At 52.5% G+C, this 19,633-nt stretch overlaps 2 protein-coding genes across 2 annotated transcripts; both read right to left on the bottom strand.

Annotated features, from left to right (window-relative positions):
• Positions 1–2,275: 2,275 nt before the first annotated feature.
• LOC116887658 (cadherin-23-like) lies at positions 2,276–15,947 on the bottom strand. The gene is made up of 14 exons (XM_032889258.1): positions 15,917–15,947; positions 13,472–13,588; positions 11,787–12,011; positions 11,142–11,311; positions 10,769–10,906; positions 9,794–9,913; positions 9,078–9,255; positions 8,720–8,931; positions 7,196–7,387; positions 6,939–7,052; positions 5,968–6,097; positions 5,635–5,875; positions 5,386–5,547; positions 2,276–2,363 (listed from the first exon to the last, which is right to left on the bottom strand). Exons 1-13 carry the CDS (start codon positions 15,945–15,947, stop codon positions 5,418–5,420), a joined length of 1,998 nt encoding a protein of 665 aa, XP_032745149.1. The 3' UTR covers positions 2,276–2,363; positions 5,386–5,417.
• Positions 15,948–17,039: 1,092 nt separating this feature from the next.
• Positions 17,040–19,330, bottom strand: LOC116887660 (cadherin-23-like). The gene is made up of 2 exons (XM_032889259.1): positions 18,763–19,330; positions 17,040–17,527 (listed from the first exon to the last, which is right to left on the bottom strand). Exons 1-2 carry the CDS (start codon positions 19,202–19,204, stop codon positions 17,040–17,042), a joined length of 930 nt encoding a protein of 309 aa, XP_032745150.1. The 5' UTR covers positions 19,205–19,330.
• Positions 19,331–19,633: the final 303 nt, after the last annotated feature.

The raw sequence follows: 19,633 nt of genomic DNA on the forward strand, positions 1-19,633 counted from the left end.
CTTGGCCCACCATAGTGCCTTCGGCAGGTCTACACAGGAATGCTGCCGTGGTACTTATGGCTACATCCTTCTGTCCTTCTGTAGGATCCTGTTAGAGCTAGGACTGCGTGCCAACCTGGGTCAGCTTTCTCAGGGAGGCATCAGCCCCTCCCTATGCTCCCTTGTAAGGGGGACCTGGACAACATTTCTGAGAGTGCAGAGAAGTGAAAAGACCACTAGGGGGAGCCCACATTCCATGTTTCAGCCAGTGTGGGGGCTGCTACAAGATACTTCTCACTAGCTGGGTCCTTCAGGGATCTCCAAAGGGGATCTGCAGACTTGAGTCCACGCACCCATCGAAGGAGTATTTGTTGGTATTGGGCATGTCCATGATGTCAATGAAGCCACGGTTCCCTGCAGGGAAAGAATTTGAGTGAGGAGGAAAAGGGTAGAGCCAAGGGGAGGACCAGGCTGCCTTACCCTGATCCCCACCAGCCTTCACTCACCAGTAGAACCAGCTACAATGGCCTTTAGCTTTCTCTTGTGTCTGGAGAGAGAGGGAAGGAGGAAGAGGGAGTGGGGAGGGAAAGAGTGTCAGTCAGCTCCACAGTGAAAGCTGACCTGTTATATCTGGTCCTTGGCCCTGCCTGCCTTGGTGCCCACTGTCCAGGGGACGTCGGCTATGCTGGTTCAGGCTGGAGGTGGGGACACTCACATGGTCCTGTAGTACCAGTTCATGAGGACAAAGAGCATGGCAGCCAAGAAGAGAAGGATGGCCAGGACAATGATGGCCATCTGTGGAGATAGCAGGCCGGCCATTAGCAGGTTGGTCCAGGGACACAACTCAGACAGCCGGGACTGACCCAAGAAGCGTACCTGCAGGGCAGACATGTCGTCCGGCAGCTGGACAGAGATGGCAGGCTGCACGTCCAGTACATTGTAGTTCCGGAAGAGGTTCCGAAGTTGTTCCTTGTTCTCATCAATCATCTGGATGACCCTGTACAGGGGCCACAGGCTCTGCTCTACCTTAGCCAGCCACTCCCTTCAGGAGCCACCCTCCATCCCAGGGCAGTGTGTTCTGCCCCCACATGAGCCCAAACGCTCACATGCTGCTCTGAAGCCCAGCAAGAGCAAAGCCACCTAGCTGGGAGAGCATGGTATCTTACAGGGCCCCCAGGTCTGCATCCAGGGTTCTCATGGACCCCAAACAAATGGACAGTTTCGTAGACATGGAGAATGTGGTGGTTTGAATAGGAATGGTCCCATGGGTTTGAATCCTTGGTCACCAGGGAGCAGCACTAGTAGGAGGTGTGGCTTTGTTGGAGGAAGTGTGTCTCTGGGGGATAGGCATTAAGGGTTCAGATGCTCAAGCCAAACCCAGAGTTTCAGTCTCTCTTCCTGCTGCCTATAGATCACCATGTCTGCCTGGGGTCACTGTGTCTGCCTGGATGCTGCCATGCTCCCACTATGATGATAATGGACTGAACCTCTGAACTGCAAGCCAGCTCCAATTAAATGTCCTCTATGAGAGTTGCTGTGGCCATGGTGTCTTCACAGAAATAGAAGCCTGACCAGTCTGTGAGGCCTGGAGGGATGATGTTCCTGCTACCTGGCTGTATTCTTCCCCAGCTCTGACCATGCAGTGAGGCTGATGGTAAAGTCTGGGCCTCCTTTGCGAGTTCCTCTTTCCATAACAGGTAGTCCACACATGACCCTCCCCCCACCTACCTGTCCACATCCAGGATGCGGTTCGTGTCGCGGTTGACCACGTGGATGAGCAGCTCTGTCTGTGCAAAGTTCACTCTTCCTTTCGTATCCACATGGAACTGGGCAGAAGGGAGTTGTGGGTGTGAAGGTGCGTGGCTGGCTGGGGATGAGACAGTACTGGCAGGCATCGTGCAGGAGCCCATCCCGAGCATCTGATGAGAACGATCCCTCCTGGATCTCCCTGACTTGGCCGCTAACTCCCACCCAGGGCTCACTCACTGTCAGCCTTTTTTACAGACAAGGGAAGGGAGGTCCACAGACCTGGGGCCGTCCCTCAAAGCCATGTGGCTATGACGTGACTAAGGAGGGGTCTCGTCTGTGCCATCTTCCCATCGCCCCAGTCCAAGGGCCCCAGGACACCTGCACGTCATCAGTGTTGACGATGGCGCCTGTGATGTTGGACAGCAGGCGAATGAACTCCTCCTCAAAGCCACGCACACGGTCTGGGATCTCGTTGATGACTATCTTAACGCGCTGGTCATCCCTCAGGATGTAGATGCCAATGATGGCCGTATCGTTGTGACCGGCCAGGTCTCGGGCCACGATGTCTACCACAAAGTAGCCAGGGCTGTAGGCCATGAAGAGGTCAAAGGTACGCAGGATGCCGTCCACACTCCCTGTCAAAGAGTCCAGGGGTGCATAGCTCAGAGGCCTCACACACTGGTGAGAAATCCTGCACCCACCACATCCTTGGGGGAAGTCATGGTTCTTTATGTACACGCACCCTAAGTGCTGGGATTATGAGCATAGGCTATCATGCCTGGCTGAAGTCTCCTGACTTGAATGGTTGCTCCAGCTTTATGTAAACACTGCACTTTATTTTTTTTTAATTTTTATTATTTATTTAATGTATATGAGTACACTGTAGCTGTCTTCAAATACACCAGAAGAGGGCATTGGATCCCTTTACAAATGATTGTGAGCCACCATGTGGTTGCTGGGATTTGAACTCAGGACTTCTGGAAGAACAGTCAGTGCTCTTAACCACCAAGCCATCTCTCCAACCCCAACACTGCATTTTAAATAGCTTCAGGCTCTCCTGCCTGAAGATGATGAGGGTGTGATGACTATTTCTGAGCTCTATAGGGTCTTTCCCATGCACTAGACCAGTGCTTCTCAACCTTCCAATGCTGTCTGTCACCCTTTAATACAGTTCCTCATGTTGAGGCGAACCCCAACCATGAAATTATTTCCGTCACTACTTCAAAACTGTAATTTTGCACTGTTATGAATCATAATGTAGATATCTGATATGCAGGTGATCTTAGGTGACCCCTATGAAAGGATCACTTGACCCCCAAGTGGGTTACAACCCACAGGTTGAGGAAGGCTGCTTGTAGACAATGAGTATTTCAGAACTCCATAAATACAACAGAGAGATGACTAGAGATGGCACAGGCTAGACCGGTGGTTCTCAGCCCATGGGTCACGACCCCTTTGGGAGGGGTCAAATTACCCCTTACAGGGGTCACCTAAGCATTGGAAATCACAGATGTTAAATCACGGTTCTTAACAGTAGCAGGATGACAGTTATGAAGTAGCAATGGCAATTTTACGGTTGAGGGCCACCACATCTGGGGAACTGTATTCAAAGAGTTGCAGCATTAGGAAGATTGAGAGCCACTGGCCTAAAATAGACAAGACCTGGGTTCAAAACCTGCCACTCTGCAACCCATGTGGTGAGTTCCACAGCTTCTCTGCAGTTGGTTTATTAAAGTAAGAGCAGTGGGGGCCGGGGTCGTAGCTTGGTGGCAGGGCGGCTTACACACCATGCCCAAGCCCTGGGTTTGGTTCCTAGCATCACATTTGAAAAAGCACAGTCAGGAGGTCTGGCTATCCGACTCAAGCAGGGGCGTCTGAACTTAATCCGGAAGGACAAGGCAGGCATCTCGGGAAAGAAGAAGGTTGGGCTGGCGTTAAGGAAGTGAAGGCGGATGGGTGGGTGACCTGGGGGGGAGCCTGTCTGAATACAGAACCAACACAGATGGTGGGAGGGGGATGTGAGGCCAGAAGCAAGGACCAGAAGGAAGGTGTGGGAGCCTTGGATATCAGGCCAAGACCTGGATGTCAAGACGGCGCATCCCATGTCAGATGGGGAGTAGTAGACACTTCATGGGCTCTGCCCCTGAGCGTCTTGCTCACTCACACAGAGGAAAACTCAAGCAGTGTGTGCACGACGGCTTGAATGCCAGCTCCCCAGTGCCTTGGCAAATGCGCCACACACAAGAGGACGGGCACAGATGTGGGAAGAGACAGGGAGGGGGGGATGACAGGGGGGGGTGGATGACAGGGGAGGGGGGTGGATGAAAGGGAGAGGGGTGGATGACAGGAGAGGGGGTGGATGCAGGGGGAGGGGGTGGATGACAGGGGAGGGGTGGATGACAGGGGAGAGGGGTGGATGACAGGGAGAGGGGTGGATGACAGGGGGAGGGTGGATGACAGGGGAGGGGTGGATGACAGGGGGGAGGGGTGGATGACAGGGGAGGGGTGGATGACAGGGGGAGGGGTGGATGACAGGGGAGGTGGATGACAGGGGGAGGGTGGGTGACAGGGAGGGGGGGTGGATGACAGGGGAGGGGTGGATGACAGGGAGAGGGGTGGATGACAGGGGGAGGGTGGATGACAGGGGGAGGGGTGGATGACAGGGGAGGGTGGATGACAGGGGGAGGGGTGGATGACAGGGGGAGGGGTGGATGCAGGGGAGGGGTGGATGACAGGGGAGGGTGGATGACAGGGGGAGGGGTGGATGACAGGGGAGGGGTGGATGACGGGGAGGGGTGGATGACAGGGAGAGGGGTGGATGACAGGGGGAGGGGTGGATGACAGGGAGGGGGGTGGATGACAGGGGTGGGGTGGATGACAGGGGGGGGTGGATGACAGGGGAGAGGGGGGAAACAAAGAGGCCTGGGCTGCAACTCGGTTGACAGAGGCCTTGTCCAGAATGCATGGTGCTCCGGGCTCCATTCCCAGCACCGGATAAACTCGGTGTAACAGCGTACGAGGGTGATCCCAGCACTCAGGAGGCGGAGGCAGGAGAACTGGGCACGCAAGATCCTTTTTCTTAACCGAGACAGGGTCACCCTAGATGGCCTTGGTTGTCCTGGAACTCAAAATGTAGACCAGGCTGGCCTCAAAGTCACGAACATCTGTCTGCCTCTGCCACCTGAGTGCCGGGGATTAAAGGCTTGCACTGCCATGCATGGCTGCGGATCGTTCTTGACTACAGAGAGCTTGAAGGTAGGCTACATGAACCCTGCTGTTTAACAAAATCAGTAAATCAAGGCCAGGGAGATGACTCAGTGGGTGGAGGCGCTCGCCACCAAGCCCGATGACCTGCTATTGATCTCTGGGGATTCACACAGTGAAGGGGAGAAACCAGTGGCTCCAAGTTGTCTCCTGAAACCTCTACACACGTTGTGTGGGTGTGCACTTCCCTCCTTTAAATGAATAAAAATGCATCCCCCCCCACACATAGAAGAACAAGCGTGTGTATAGAGGGAAATGAGGTGGTAAAGAATGAATAGAAGAGCAGAAACTGCACGGGTGAACAGAAGGGCTGACATGGATGGCCACCCAGGTCCTGCGCTCACACAGACTCCATCCCCGGACTGAAGTCCATGCAGTAACAGGGCCTCCTACCCATGGTGAAGACCTGACCCACATCCTCGGAGTCATTGGCCAGGGCCCGGAAGTAGTGGATAGCCAGAATGCCATAGAAGACCAGGCTGTTGTTGCCGATGTCCGCGTCCAGGGCCAGCACCTGGATCAACTCCGAGCCTACCTTGGCGTCGGTGGCCACTCCTGTGGGAACAGGCAGGCCACATAAATGTCAGGGAAGCAGCCACCCATGCCCTCAGGCCCTGGCTGGTCCCTGCACCTGCGGTATACTCAGCCTTGGTGAAGCGTGGCGGTTGGTCATTGATGTCCTCCAGCACAACGCGCACCTCCTGCAGGGTGAGATCGGTCAGCAGATCGAGGGCTGGGGAGGGTCCTCGGGGAGGGGTCCAGCTGCGATTGCTGGACGCCTTGACAATGAAGGAGAAGATGGCTTCCGTCTCCCGATCCAGGTCTCTAAGCACTAGCAGGCGTCCGTCAGGTTGAAGGTGGAAATTCTTGTCCTCGTTACCAGCTGAGGGCAGACAGGGCACAGGGTGAGTGCATGGCCACCCAGGGTCCTTCTCAAACCCAGGGCCGGTGGGGCACTGGCTCTGTGGACCCCACCTGCAATGAAGTAGTACACAATGGCATTGGGACCTTCATCTGCGTCCACCGCGCCTGTCACGTTGCCCACAAGGGTGCCTCGGGGGGAGTGTTCAGGCACCGTTAGCAGTTGGTACTGAGGGCTTCCCTTCTGTAAGAGAGGAGGTTGTTACAGGAGGTCCAAGCTTCAGCCCTGGCCAGAGGACCTTTGGTACCTACCCTGTGGGCGTGAGGCCTCTATCACCCAGAGAGCAAGCAGGACCATTGTAAGCTCCATGAGATCAGGGCTTAACCTTCTCTGATGTCTCCCCAGTATCTGAATGCATGTTCCTTCAGTGTCTGAACACTTATGTGCATGCACACAACCTCTATGAGATATCATTTATATATGTGTGCGCATGTATGTATATACATACATATACATATGTATACATATATGTGTATATATGTGTGTATGTATAATATACATATACGTATGTATACATGTGTGTATATATGTGTATGTATAATATACACACATACATATGTGTACATATGTGTTTATATGTGTGTATGTATAGATATACATATACACAATATACATGTGTATATATATATGTATATATACATACATATACATATGTGTGTGTGGATATATATGTATGGGGGCCACAACAGGGCCCTTCAGTCCCGCTATCCTTTGGGCTGAGTCTTGGCTCAAGACTCTGGAGCCAATTTTTAACCTCCAGAGCCAATTTATACGCTGTGTATGTACACACATATATGAACATGACTATATGCACACTCTATGTGCACACGTAGATTCTGGGCACTTTTGTCTGGTTTTTGGATCACTTGAGTGATACCTTGCAATAGTCCCATCTTTGAACGCCACAGCTGCCTGTGGGGAGTACAGTGCATGCTAACCCAACGTGTACCAGGGCAGAATATGTGGACTTGAGGTGGGAAGGCCCTGTGGGGATGTCACTGGTACAGGGGATGAGTGAGCTCACAGGAGGCCTCACAAAGAGGGGCTCATTGTCATCGATGTCCTCCAGGGCCACCTGCAATGGCTGCATCGTCTCGTATGGCACTGGCTGGCCCAGGTCGCTGGCCACCAAGATGAGCTAGAAATGAAGGAGCCCAGTCAGAGCAGAAAGATGGGGTTGGGTTGGTTTAGGGCCCTAGGGAAGCCCAATGGAACAAGTCCCCCAGAGGCAGTCTAGCAGAAATCCACATAGCCCACCTCCTCCCAGGCCTGCCCCCTTACACTGTACACTGCCTGCTTCTCACGGTCCAGGCGCTGCGCTGTCTGGATGAGGCCACTAATTGGGTCGATGGTGAAGTACTCCCAGTCACGGTTGCCTGTTGACTTCAGGAAGCTGTAGCGTACTGCCCCGTTGAGGCCTTCATCCTTGTCTGTAGCATAGACTTCATACACATTGGAACGTAGCGGGATCTCCTGGGGGAGTCATGGGGAGGGGACATGTGGGCATGGAAACTCCCAGAGCCAGGCTCTGATGAGCTCTTGCCTCAGCCAAGGCCCTCTCTTCTCCAAGCCTCAAGTAACTGCATTCCCTTGAGTTTGGTGTAGGACCCGGCAGAAGCCCAACTGTAGTCACACCCCAGCCCTGCCCTAAACACCCCCATCCGCTCCTCCCAACAAGAACATGCTCCTTGACTGTCAGAAACCTCAGCTCATCCAAAGCCTTCACTGTTTTCTCGTTATTCACGAGTAGAAGCCCAAGTGGCAGTGATAAAAGCAGGGTGACAGATAATTGTTTTATAAATGCTGGCTTTTCAGGAGACACAGATCTCCCCAAATACAGAAGGAGAGGGTCGTTGAAGGGAAAACTTAGCAAATGCAGTCTTTGGTGTGGAAAAGAATTAGATTGTAATTAATTTATGTCCCAATCCCTTTCACAGAAAAAGATTTGAAGCAGTTGACAAGAATACGTGAGTTGTAACAAGACTGAATAAGTTAAAAAGTTGGGGTACGGTTGGTACAAAATGGAAGCTTGAAGGCAAAGTACGTGTCCTAAGTCTCTGCAGGGTTGGGCCACTGTGAGCTCCCTGGTGGGCAAAGCAAAAAGGGCTGATGGATCACTGCAGTGTGACACCAGGCCTAGTGTTTCCGAGAGCTTAGTCTTGGGATCGTTCTCTTCTACAGGACCCCAAAAAGGAGACAGAATAAGAAGATGGTCCCAGCATGGCTGTTCTGAGCTGTGAGGCCTACTTGAGTTTATGAAGCAAAGGACAAGCTAGAGATATCCCAACTATTCCAAGGACACCGGGGCCAGGAAGAGCAGAAGACAGAGCATTTGCCCCCAACTGGATGGCCAAGGGAGCAAAGAATGAGACACTGAGCCAATCATTTTGGCATCACAGGGCTAGCAGACAGACGGAAGGGCCCTGTGTCTATTTTGCACTATGTCTGAGGGGAAGTGAGTGGCAGAGGACCAGATACTCCTTGTCTACGAGCAAGAGATGCTGTCTATGCTATTGTTAGCCCGCTCTCAAGAGGAAAACAAGAAGAGTTGCTTGCTCATGACCATTTGGCCGAAAGAGCTACACTTGAACCCAGATCTTTTCCTAGACTACAGACTTTCTAGACTGCCCACAGGATGAGTGAGTGCACAAGATCTTTCCCAGGTGGCACTGGGCAAGTCTGGCCTCAGTGTTCACATTCTTGCAATGGGCCTTCTACTCTGTCAGGCAGTGAATGCAGGCTGAGGCAGCAGAGTGGATGTGGGAACCACGCGTAGGTGGGCAGTGGGCCCAGGATCAGGGCTACCTCTTTGATGTGCAGAATGGTGCCATTGGGCGGGCGCACGAAGACGGGGCGGTTGTCATTGACATCGATGACTTCCACTAGGAGCATTGTGGTGCCCCAGAGTGGGGGCTCCCCACCATCTGTAGCCACTACAGTCAGGTTGAACCTCTCATAGGACTGTAGCGGCCGCTGCGTGGTCACCAGGCCCGAGTCCATGTCCACAGAGAAAGCCTCTGGCAGTGGGAGAGAACAAGTGAATGCCCTGGCTAAGGCAGCCTTCCGGTCCCCTCCTTCTCCTCCTCCCCTTGGGTGGGAGACATTGCAGCCTGCCCCTCCCCATCCTCTAAGCCCTCCTGGGCTGCCAAGGAAAGTCACATACCCATTCCGGGACCCTCGAGAGAGTAGGTCAGCTGGCCATTAGAGCCCTCGTCCTGGTCAGTGGCCAGCATGGTGATGACTGAGGTACCTGCTGGCTCATTCTCATACACACTCGTGCTGAACTGTGGCTTGGAGAACTGAGGCCGACAGTCATTGACATCAAGTACTCGGATCACCACCTGGGGAGATTGTAAGAGCCGAAAGGGGCTCCCTTAGGAAACCCCGCCCCATAGGGATAAGGTGGGGTAGAGGAGGGACAGGGTACCACTCCAGGTGAAAGGTCCTGTCATTTAACTAGTAAACTGATTTATGTTTTGAGACAGGGTCTTTCTGGACTACTCTAGAACTCTCTATGTAGACCAGGTTGGCCTTGAACTCACAGAGATCCTGTCTTTCCAGTGGCAGGATTTAAGGCATGTGCCATCACACCCATTTGCATTGTTTATTTTTTGAGACAGGGTCTTAGGCTGGGGGTGGGGCTAAGTTGATAGAGTGCTGGTCTCTGTAGCTGTCATGAATGAGGCTCTGGCTTGGTCTTCATCACTTCATATATGAGGCATGGTTGTACATGTTATAAAATCCTAGCACTTGGGAGGTAGAGGCAGGAGGATCAGGAGTTCAAGGTCTCCCTTAGCTACAAAAAGTTGAAGTGACCCTGGGATACTGGCACTGCAGCATGTCCAAGGCTGAGTTCTGGGCCCAGGTTGGTACCCTCACCTGCACCGAGTTCTCGCGACGGTTACTGGCCACATCGCCAGGGTTGTCTTTGGCCAAAGCAGTTAGGATGTAGTGATCCTTCTTCTCTCGGTCCAGAGAGGACAGCACATAGATGTCACCCTAGTTGGAGGAGGAAGGTTTCAGGGGATTCACCAAATTAACGTGTTTACTGAGCATCTACTATGGACAGAGTCTGTCTTAACGCTCCCAAGAGGAGCAGCAGTCTCTATGGCGTCTCCCTTCTGAGGAGTGACTAGCCCAGGCTCAAGCCAACTGCCTGACCAGGTGCTGGCATAGAGTATGTATTCGGGTAACAGTCACCGTAATGCCAGGCACCATGCCTGAAGGCTTGCAGGAGTAAAACCTCCTGGAGGGAAGTATGCAGTGGGGCACGGAGGGCAAAAACCCCAGTTCCAGGCACTGCAGAAGGCTCTGTTGACACTCCTGTCTGTCACAAAGCTGTCTCCTCACAGCAGCTTCTGGATTAACAAGCACAAACCTGAGTCACCAGCCTATCTTTCCCTCTGAATTTTTACTCTCACGAAAGGCTGAGACCTATGGGGACTTGTGGGTCCTACCCTTTGGGGTACCGTTCCTCGTTCCACATTGACTATAGGACTATGTATACAGCAGGTGCTCAAACACCACACCCAATTCCCACAGTGCTCCTCGGCTCTTACAACAGTCTCAAGAAGCAGTCCCCTGAACTTGTTTTGGAGCATGTCACCAAAGGGCCAGTTCCTAAAGCTGGTGGCCACACTTTCTTCAATCTGTGGGTCATTGTCTTTACAACCCCTGGGACTCTGAGGAGAGTTTAGCTTACTTAGCTAAAGAAGCCCGAACTCCACAGATGTGACAGAACCCAGAAACGGAGACACCTGGGATGTTTTGGGTGGTGTTTCAAACCAGGGCCCTCCCACTCCTTGAGTCAGGCTCTCCCACTCCGGGGGTCAGGCCCTCCCACTGTTGACTTACAGTGTTGGGGTTGATGGCAAATTTGCCCTCTCCATCCACCAGGCTGTACTCGATGAGAGCGAAGTTGCCTGAGTCAGCATCCGTAGCTGTAACCCTCAGGATGACCGTGTCCACAGCTACATCCTCAAAAACAGCCTCCTGGAGAGGGGGACAAAGGGTGGGGGACAAAGAAGAGGAGAGAGAAGACAGGGTCACCCTGGAGCCTATGCCCTGCCCAGGAATTCACCAGTGCAGCGAGGCCCCAGGACAACAAGCTACTCCTGTGGTTGGCATTCCAGGGGGGCTCAAGGGGGAGCAAGTGGGAGTGGAAGGCACACCAAAGACCCCAAGGAATTGGTACAGGTCCTGTCCCCGTGTTGGTCTGTCCACCTACCTGGTAGGAGAGCTGATCAAAGATGGGGTTGTTGTCATTAATGTCTACAATTTCCAGGTAGACAGGGATCTCAGCTGCCCGGGGTGGGGACCCATTGTCTGAGGCCCTCACGGTGAAGTTAAGCCAGTGCACCTCCTCGTAGTCCACCGTACAGTTGGCGATGACCTTCCCTGAGACACAGAGGCGCCCAAGGCTGAGTTGCGGCCACTCTCATCCTGGGCTCTCTGAGGAGGGGCGCTTTACCGGGAACGTGAGTAGGTAGCATACTGTCCATGACAGGACAGAGGCTGAGGAGGGACTGCCTGCCATCAGTTGTCCTCCTCAATGAAGGGAAGGGGTAAGAAGCTTCCTCTGCTTCTTATGAATATTAATGACCCCAAGGCATTCTGGGACACCTATGACCCTGCTCCCATGGGGATGTGCTCACAGGAGTTTAGGTGGTAGAAATGATGGTGGAGTCTGCTAAGTTCCCAACAGACATCTGCGGGCTTCTATCCCAGCCAGGACTAGAAAATTCTATCCTCCGCTGGGAGCATCGGAAATGACTGGCATGTCAACCATCTTGAATCACGCACAGGGCAGGGGTGGGGGGGGTGCATCCCAACTAGATGTTGGTAAGGATGTATGTGGAGATCTGCCACGTACCTGCTGAAGAGTCTTCGAGCTGGACATAGCCTGGGGGTATGAGGTCCAGCAAGGTGTAGGTGATCAGCCCGTTGAGGCCCTTGTCGGGATCAACGGCAGCCACAGCAATGAGCGTTGTGCCTGGGGTGGCCCCCTCCAGGACCCGCTCTGTGTAGTAGGTGATTCCAAAGGGCTTGAACTGCGGTGTGTTGTCATTGACATCCAGGATGTTGACTGTGAGCTTGGCTGGGGTGTGGGTGGGAGTTAATACCAGAGATGGACCCCAGTGTCCCACCCCAATGCCTATTGCACTAGTTCTTGATGGAGCCTGAGAGCCCAGGGGTTCCAAGCTCAGAGGACAGCAATACCTCACACTATTTTATTTTATGCGTGTGTGATGTTCATGTTCATGAGTGTGTGCACGTGTGTGTGTGTGTGTGTGTGTGTGTGTGTGTGTGTGTGTGTGCCTGTGTGGGGAGGGTAGAGGTCAACCTCAATCGATTTTCCTCAGCTCTGTCATTTGCCTGAAGTCACCAAGTAGGCTAAACTGACTGGTCACAAAAATCCGGAGATCTGCCTGTCTCCGCCTCCCCAGTCCTGGGGTTACTGGTGTTACTGTGCCTGGAATTTTTATGTGAGTTCTTAGGATCAAGCTCAGATCCTCATGCCTGCAAGACAAGCACTTTACTGACTGAGCTATCTCCCCCCCCACTGAGAATCTGTCCCAACTCTGAGACTGTAACCTGTGAGCTTTCCCTCTGATCTGATCATTGCTCTTCTGTAAGAGGCGAGACTTGTATTCTACCAATGGGCTGGGTGACTCTGTCGGAACCCTCGGTCCTTGGGGGGACACAGTTTCCTGACAGTCTTGGAGAGCTAGGGATGAGGGTGGCTTCACACCATTTCTTTGATCCAGCCTTCTCTATCCCCTAGGAGTGGTCCCCTCAGCATAAGCAGCCTGGGCCTGTGACCTTAAAATCTCAGGTCATGAGAGAGAAAAACAAGTATGCACTTCCCCCTGAAAACCTTGGGCTTTGGGCTGGGAAGCTAAGCAGCCAGGCCCAACAACTGTCCTTGTCTTACGTCAATAGCCACTTGAGAATACTCCATCTCTATACTCTCTCCTCTACCTGCTCTGCCTAGGCTTCCCAATCCAGTCCATAATATCCTAGAAGATATGGTGCTTGCCCTTCTCTATCATGAGCCTGGGCCACTGTGGTCCATGCACCTTGAGTTCCCTTCTTTGCTCTTGGCTTCCTGTCCCAACCCCAGGGTTTCCTATTGGATAATTATGGGGGGGGGGGAGAGCAGTTCCTGTCTCTGGTTCTGGCCACACCCTGGGTCCTGTCATTATTCTCTGTCACCCTGCCTCCTACTGGTCCCCTCTCAGTTCTAATTTTCCTCCCTCTTCGGAGTCTAAGGGTCAGAGTCTAAGGGTGCAGGGCCTACACATTTAGTCCACAGTCGCTGTCTTCAGACACACCAGAAGAGGGCATCCTATTACAGATGGTTGTGAGCCACCATGTGGTTGCTGGGAATTGAACTCAGGACCTCTGGAAGACCAGCCAGCGCTCCTAACCTCTGAGCCATCTCCCTAGCTCGGCTGTCACTTCTCTAAGGTGGGTCAGGCTTGTAGTAACTCTTAGCCCACCCAGCCCTTGAATGGCTCTGAGTGACCAAGAAGAGACACCATCAGGGAGTCTTACCGTTTGGCACACTGACAGAACGCTCTGGGAGGTCGCTGGCATTGTCGATTACTGAGAGCGTGACCTCATAGGTAGCAACCAGCTCGCGGTTCAGAGGGGACTTCACTATCACAGATCCTATGGGTGAGACCAAATCGGATTCAGACAGAGAGTAACCCTCTGGAATCTGGGCTCCTGCTGTTTCCTATCCCCACCCTGACAGCACTAGTCCTTGATGGAGCCTGAGATTTGAGGTTGGGATGGCTTATAGCCACAAATATAAGGTGGAACCCATCTCTCTGTCCTTCAGCCAAGGCTGGTGACCTTGGGCAAACTGTCAATCTTGTTCCCTGGGTTACAAAAAGGTGGGACTTATAACAACATTTCAGGGGCTCCAGGGAATCAGAAAAATTAAATGAGATTCCATCAGTGGAGCATTTATAACTTTGCCTGGCAGATACAGAGTGCTGTGTGATTTTAAAAGAAAATAAAAACAACAGCATGCTTGCATTCCACAACAGTGTGAACTTTCTCAGTACTACTGAAGAATACACTAAGAAAATGGCTGAGTTGAGCCAGGCCCAGAAGCACAGATCTTCTTCGGCTGTGGAGGCTGAGGCGGGAGGCTAGTAAGTTTGAAGCCAGCCTGGGCTACAAAGTAAGACCTTATCACAAAAAGTAAACCAAACTGAGCATGGTAGTAAAACACAGGACTGGAGAGGACTCTGCGGTTAAGAGCACTGCTCTTCCTTCAGTTTTATACCCAGCACATGCATACACGCGGTGGCTCATAACCATCTGTAACTCCAGTTCCAGGGGATTAAGCATGCTCTTCTGGCTGCCTTGGGTACTGTGTGCACACGGTACACAGACATACATGCAAACAAAACACCAGTACAATCAAATAAAAATAAAGACAAAAACAAATCGAGAAAATAAGTCATTAATTTTTAAAAATGTGACGCAGGAGGGTGATGAGTCCAAGACAACTTAAGTGACACTCTGTCTTAAAATAAAAAATAAATTTAGAGATGGGCTGGGAATACAGTGTGGTAATGGGACCCTGGGCTAGCATACATAGAGAAAGCCTTGCCAATACCCAGTACTAGAAATTAAGATGACATATTTAAGTTCTATGTCACAGTTTTACAAATGCTTATATCTAGGAAGATCTCATGGCAGTTGGAACCTTCTGAGGGGCAGACCCTGGAGGGACACTCTGGAGACCCAAGGTGTGGCCCTTCATCCTGACCAAGCAGGGTGTGGCATGGTTGTAGGACAGAAATATCCATCTATGTTGGACACAACAGTGTCCTTCTCTTCCCTGGTAACTCCCTGAGTCCTTGGCCGCTCCATAAACCAGAGAGGAAGTCTCTGGAAGTTGGAGTTGTGCCGGGCAGACCTACTGGCCAATCTGCTGGAGCCATTCTTCTTTCTGCCTGTGTGGTTCCTCATGGTATCCCCTTCATTGGCCCTCAACCAAGACCTCCTTCTCCCTCTTAGGTACCAGAGTCTTAGGAAATCCTTCCCCCTGGCAGAGCCCCTGCTGGGTTGCTGTCCTCCACAGGTCCCCAGCCATGGGTGGTCACTTACCCTGAGTGGCCGCCTCCTCCTCCTCTTCCTACTCTCGCTCCCCGTCCACCGGGCTGGGGAGCGAGGTTGGGGAGAGGGCAGCTGCGTTCAGTCTGCAAAGGCTGGGCAAGGCCTGAGCTGGCCCCCAGGGCAGGAAGGGTGGGGTGTGAGGCATGGAGGGAGGCAATGGGGTGAAGCAGAGAGGAGATGAGGTGTGGAGTGACAGAACAGAGCTCAAACCTGCGGGCCTGCCAGCCGTGAGGGAGAAAGAGAGGGTTAACATTGGTTAGTTCAGGGTGCAGCGAGGAGGGACAGGGTGGGACATTCATGGGTGGGGAGGTGGCTGTAGGACTCAGAGCTGGCCGGGGTAAGAGGGAGAAGGGGATGAGAACCCAGTTGCAATGGAGAGGGTTGGAGGATCTGGGAAAAAGGGGTAGGAAAACTGAGCAAGGGACCTGAGGGCCATGAGGAAGGTGAACAGAGTAGACACTGGAAAGAAAAACAGAGAGAAAGAGAGAAAAGAATCAGTAGGGAGGCAGCAGGGTAGCAAAGAAAGTTGGGGAGCCTCACTATCCAGGGAAGCAGGGCTGGGTAGCTCCCTGATGGTCCTGAGTATAGCTGGGACCCTCTTGGAGCTGGCCTAGGCTAGCACACAATTCTACCAGCTTCTCCCAGGGCTCATAGGCTATCTTTCTCTTGGGTCACAGATATGGGTGAGATTAATCCTACTCGGGCTCACTGCATGCTATGACTATTGGCATCCACCCCCTACTCCTTCATTCCTCTCCACTCTGGCAGAGCGCTCTCGTGGCATGCGTGTGCTGAGACTGAAGAGAGAGCTCAGTTGTGGAGTACTGGCTCGGCATGCAGGAGGCTCTGAGTTTGACCCCGCACCTCCACCCCCAGCTCTCTGTACAACAGGCATAATGGCGTGTGCCTGAAATCCCATCACTTGGGAGGCAGAGGGCCTTGGGAGGCTCAGAAGTTCAAGGGCCCTTTTGGCTGTGTTACAAGTTTGGGGCCAGGCTGGGCTGTGAGAGTCTGCATCTTAAAGATAAATAAGTCTTCCTGGGGACCATCTACTCCCTACAGTTATGTAAATGCCACTGTGGTGTGTATCCGGTTCCTGTTTCCCCACATTCCAGCCAGCACTTAGTCTGAACACATCCCTCCCTCCCAGGGCTGTGTGCCCAGCCAACAGCTCACTGATGCCATGGTGTGTGCCCGACACTTTTTACCCTCTATTTTTCTAGGTCCTGGGATCTAAATTGTACCCCGTGTTTGACTACTGTCTGCTGGGGACTCTGGTCAAGACTCTACAGTCATACAAGAATCCCACTGTCCCCACACTGTCCAGACAACAGAACATTGCTGTCTACTGTCGTCTGTGGAGCACCCCCACTGCCTCAGTCCATTTCTCTCAATTGTAATCACGTTTAGTCGCTGTCACGCTAACTTTTAAGACACTCTGTGGAAGACTCATGCACCTCCCTGACTCCTCAGAGGACCAAACCATTTAACTGCTGGACAAACAGCTAAGTGCCAAAATTACAGTCAGTGGGATAAACTGTGAGAGATAAAATAGTGGTTCTGCTTTTATGATGGTGGAAGAAGATTATAAGGACACAGATATAATTTACAGGAAGTTTAAATGCCAAGATGCACGATCAAAGGTGTTTCGCCAAGTGTCCTTTGGAAATGTATATGATAACGAGGTATTGTTGTTTTCCGTTCAAATTATAAACATCGAAACTCTGCGATGCCAGATGCCAGTGTGACTGTGACCGCTTCCACCACACTGCAGGTAAAGGAGCCAGGGAGAGCAGAGCAGCTTGTCAGGGGATGTGGATGGCAGGGGTGAGGGCCTGGCTGCAGAGGAACAAGGAAGGGAAGCAGGATGGAGACATCCGTAGAGGAAAAGACCACAAGAATACAAAGGGAGTGGCAGAGAAAGAGGAAGAAGGAGGGGAGGGTGGGGAGGAGAGAGGGAAGAGGGGGCAAGGACTCTGGGTTCGGGCTAGGAGAGGGTGGCAGCCACCTTCGTACCTGTATTGATATTCACAGCAAAGGCATCTTCCTGGTCAGGCACCAGGCGGTCGGTGTCGTCCTTGGCCACGATGCTAAGGATGTGATACTCCAGTTTGGGGTTGAGGTCGAGGTCGATGGCAGTGACGTTAGCAATGACAGTGCCTGGCTCTGTGGATTCCAGCACGCTCACTGTCTGGATAGGGTTGAGGAACTCGGGGCGGGAGTCATTGATGTCATCGATTAGGATGGTGACGGTGGCTGTGCCCGACAAGGGAACAGTGCCCCGGTCGGTGGCCACCACCGTCAGCCTGTAGGATTCCTGCTCTTCTCTGTCGATGGTGGCATTGCCAACACGGATGACTCCTGTGACTGGATGGATGAAGAAGCGGTCCTGAGCCCCGGCTTCTATTCGGTAGACCAGCTCCCCATTGAGGCCACTGTCCTCATCAGTGGCTGTGACCTGAAGGACTGAGAATCCTGTGGGAAGCAGGAATAAGGGAATGGGTGAGTATCTAGGCCTCTTCTAGAAAGATCTATCAGGACCGTCTCTTCATTGTGTGTGGTATATGTGCACCTCTGTGTGTGCAGATACACATGCCCATGCACACAGGGGCCAGAGAGGATGCCAGGCATCTTCTTTTATCCACTTTTGCCTTGTTTCTTAGAGACAGGGTCTCTCAGTGATCTTCCTGTCTCTGTCCCCCATGACATACGCACAGCCACACCAGCATTGTTTGTGGGTATGAGATTTGAACTCAGACCCCTGGAGCCATCTCTCACAGCCCAAAACCCTTTGTTGATGGTGTGAAAGAGACCTCTCCTCACCACAGTCTTGCCAGCCATCACCAGAGTGGCAACCTTGTGTTTCAGAATATTCTAACTCTTCTAGGCAACCTTTAGAATAAAACTGACCCGTCTCCCTCTGTAATATTGGATTATTAAGGAGAATGATTTTGAATCTACGGTAATTTAAAAAACAGTCAGGCTTAGATGGACAACACCACGTAATCCCACTTGCAATACCAGCACTCGAGAGGCTGAGGCAGGAGGACTACTGTGAGTTCAAGAGCCGCTTAGGCTACGTATTGAGTTTGAAGTTAGCCTGGGCTACATTTGAGGATATCCTGGGCTACAGTTTTGAGAACCCATCTCTAAGTAACAACAGTGATAATAAGTAGATGCCCCTCATAGGATGGTGTGGTGGTTTGTGTATGCTTGGCCCAGGGAGTGAGTGGCAATATGAGGAGGTGTGGCCTTGTTGGAGTAGGTGTGTTACTGTGGGTGTGGGCTTTAAGTCCCTCCGCCTAGCTGCCTGGAAGCCAGTCTTCTCCTGTTTGTCTTTGGAACAAGATGTAGAACTCTCAGCTCCTCCTGCCCCATGCCTGCCTGGATGCTGCCATGATCCCGCCTTGATGATAATGGACTGAACCTCTGAACCTGTGAGCCAGCCCCCATTAAATGTTGTCCTTTAGAAGAGCTGCCTTGGTCCTGGTGTCTGTTCACAGCAATGGAAACCTAGGACAGATGGAATGGACTCCATCATTACAGCACACCAAGGTTCTGAGAAAGAACGCCCAGTCTTTCGATGCTCTCTTCCTCAGTCCTCACTTTCTTGAAGAGAATTGTGTCCATCTGAGCCCCTCACCCCCGCCCTCTACCTGTCAGCTCCTGGTGGTGCAGCAGCAGTCGGGTCTGGGCCTGACCCTCGTTACCTGGTGGGCAGTTCTCCAGCAGGTGGACAGTGTAAGCAGGAGGACTGAAGGTGGGCCAGTTGTCATTGTCATCTAGGATAGTGATGAACAGGTGGGCCGTGCCATTGAGTTGTCCCACGTCCTCAGCCAACAGCAGCAACTCCAGGAATGGGGGCGAGAAGGCCTCCCGGTCGATGACGACCCCAGACCTCACAGTCACCACGCCTGGCACCCGGTGCCGCCAGCCAGGGAGATGAACAGGGAGAGGGATACGGTTAGCAAATGGAACAAGAGCCACCATAGCAGAGACAGGGAGGAAAGACACCCCATTTCCTGACAGCTCAGTTACCCCACAATCCAGAACACCCATGTTTGCCATGGTTGTCCCTCCGTGGTGGCTTCTGCAAGTCTCAGGGGTCCTGTCTGCTGAGAGTGACCAGAGCAGAGGACTGACCTGCTCCATGGGGGACACGCTTGCTAGGTGTCCCTGTTACCAGACTGGCCTCCTGTCCTGACCAAATTGCTTTGATGTGGCTGCTGAGGAGCTGCTGGGTCTGGTATGAGGACAGGAACATTACTTTTTTCTGGCTGATCGGGGAGTGTTTCTGGCCAGAACACAGGACATGCAGGGAGAGGATGGGGGCTGTTTGCTTGGGCTAAGAGTCTATGCAGCAAGACTCCTGCTTCTACCCTTCTTCGGGGGTCCTCCCATTGAGCCTCTGGGGGCCTAATCCAGTTACAATGTGGGCTGTGGGCTACGATCAGTGGAGGAACCCTGGAACAGTGGTTCTCAACCTTCCTAAATGTTGCAACCTAGTACAGATGCTCATGTTGTGATGACTCCCCCCACCATAAAATGACTTTCATTGCTGTTTCATAACTGTAATTTTGC

Source organism: Rattus rattus, chromosome 18 (assembly GCF_011064425.1).
Source record: "Rattus rattus isolate New Zealand chromosome 18, Rrattus_CSIRO_v1, whole genome shotgun sequence".
In the NCBI taxonomy this organism is placed as follows: domain Eukaryota; kingdom Metazoa; phylum Chordata; class Mammalia; order Rodentia; family Muridae; genus Rattus; species Rattus rattus.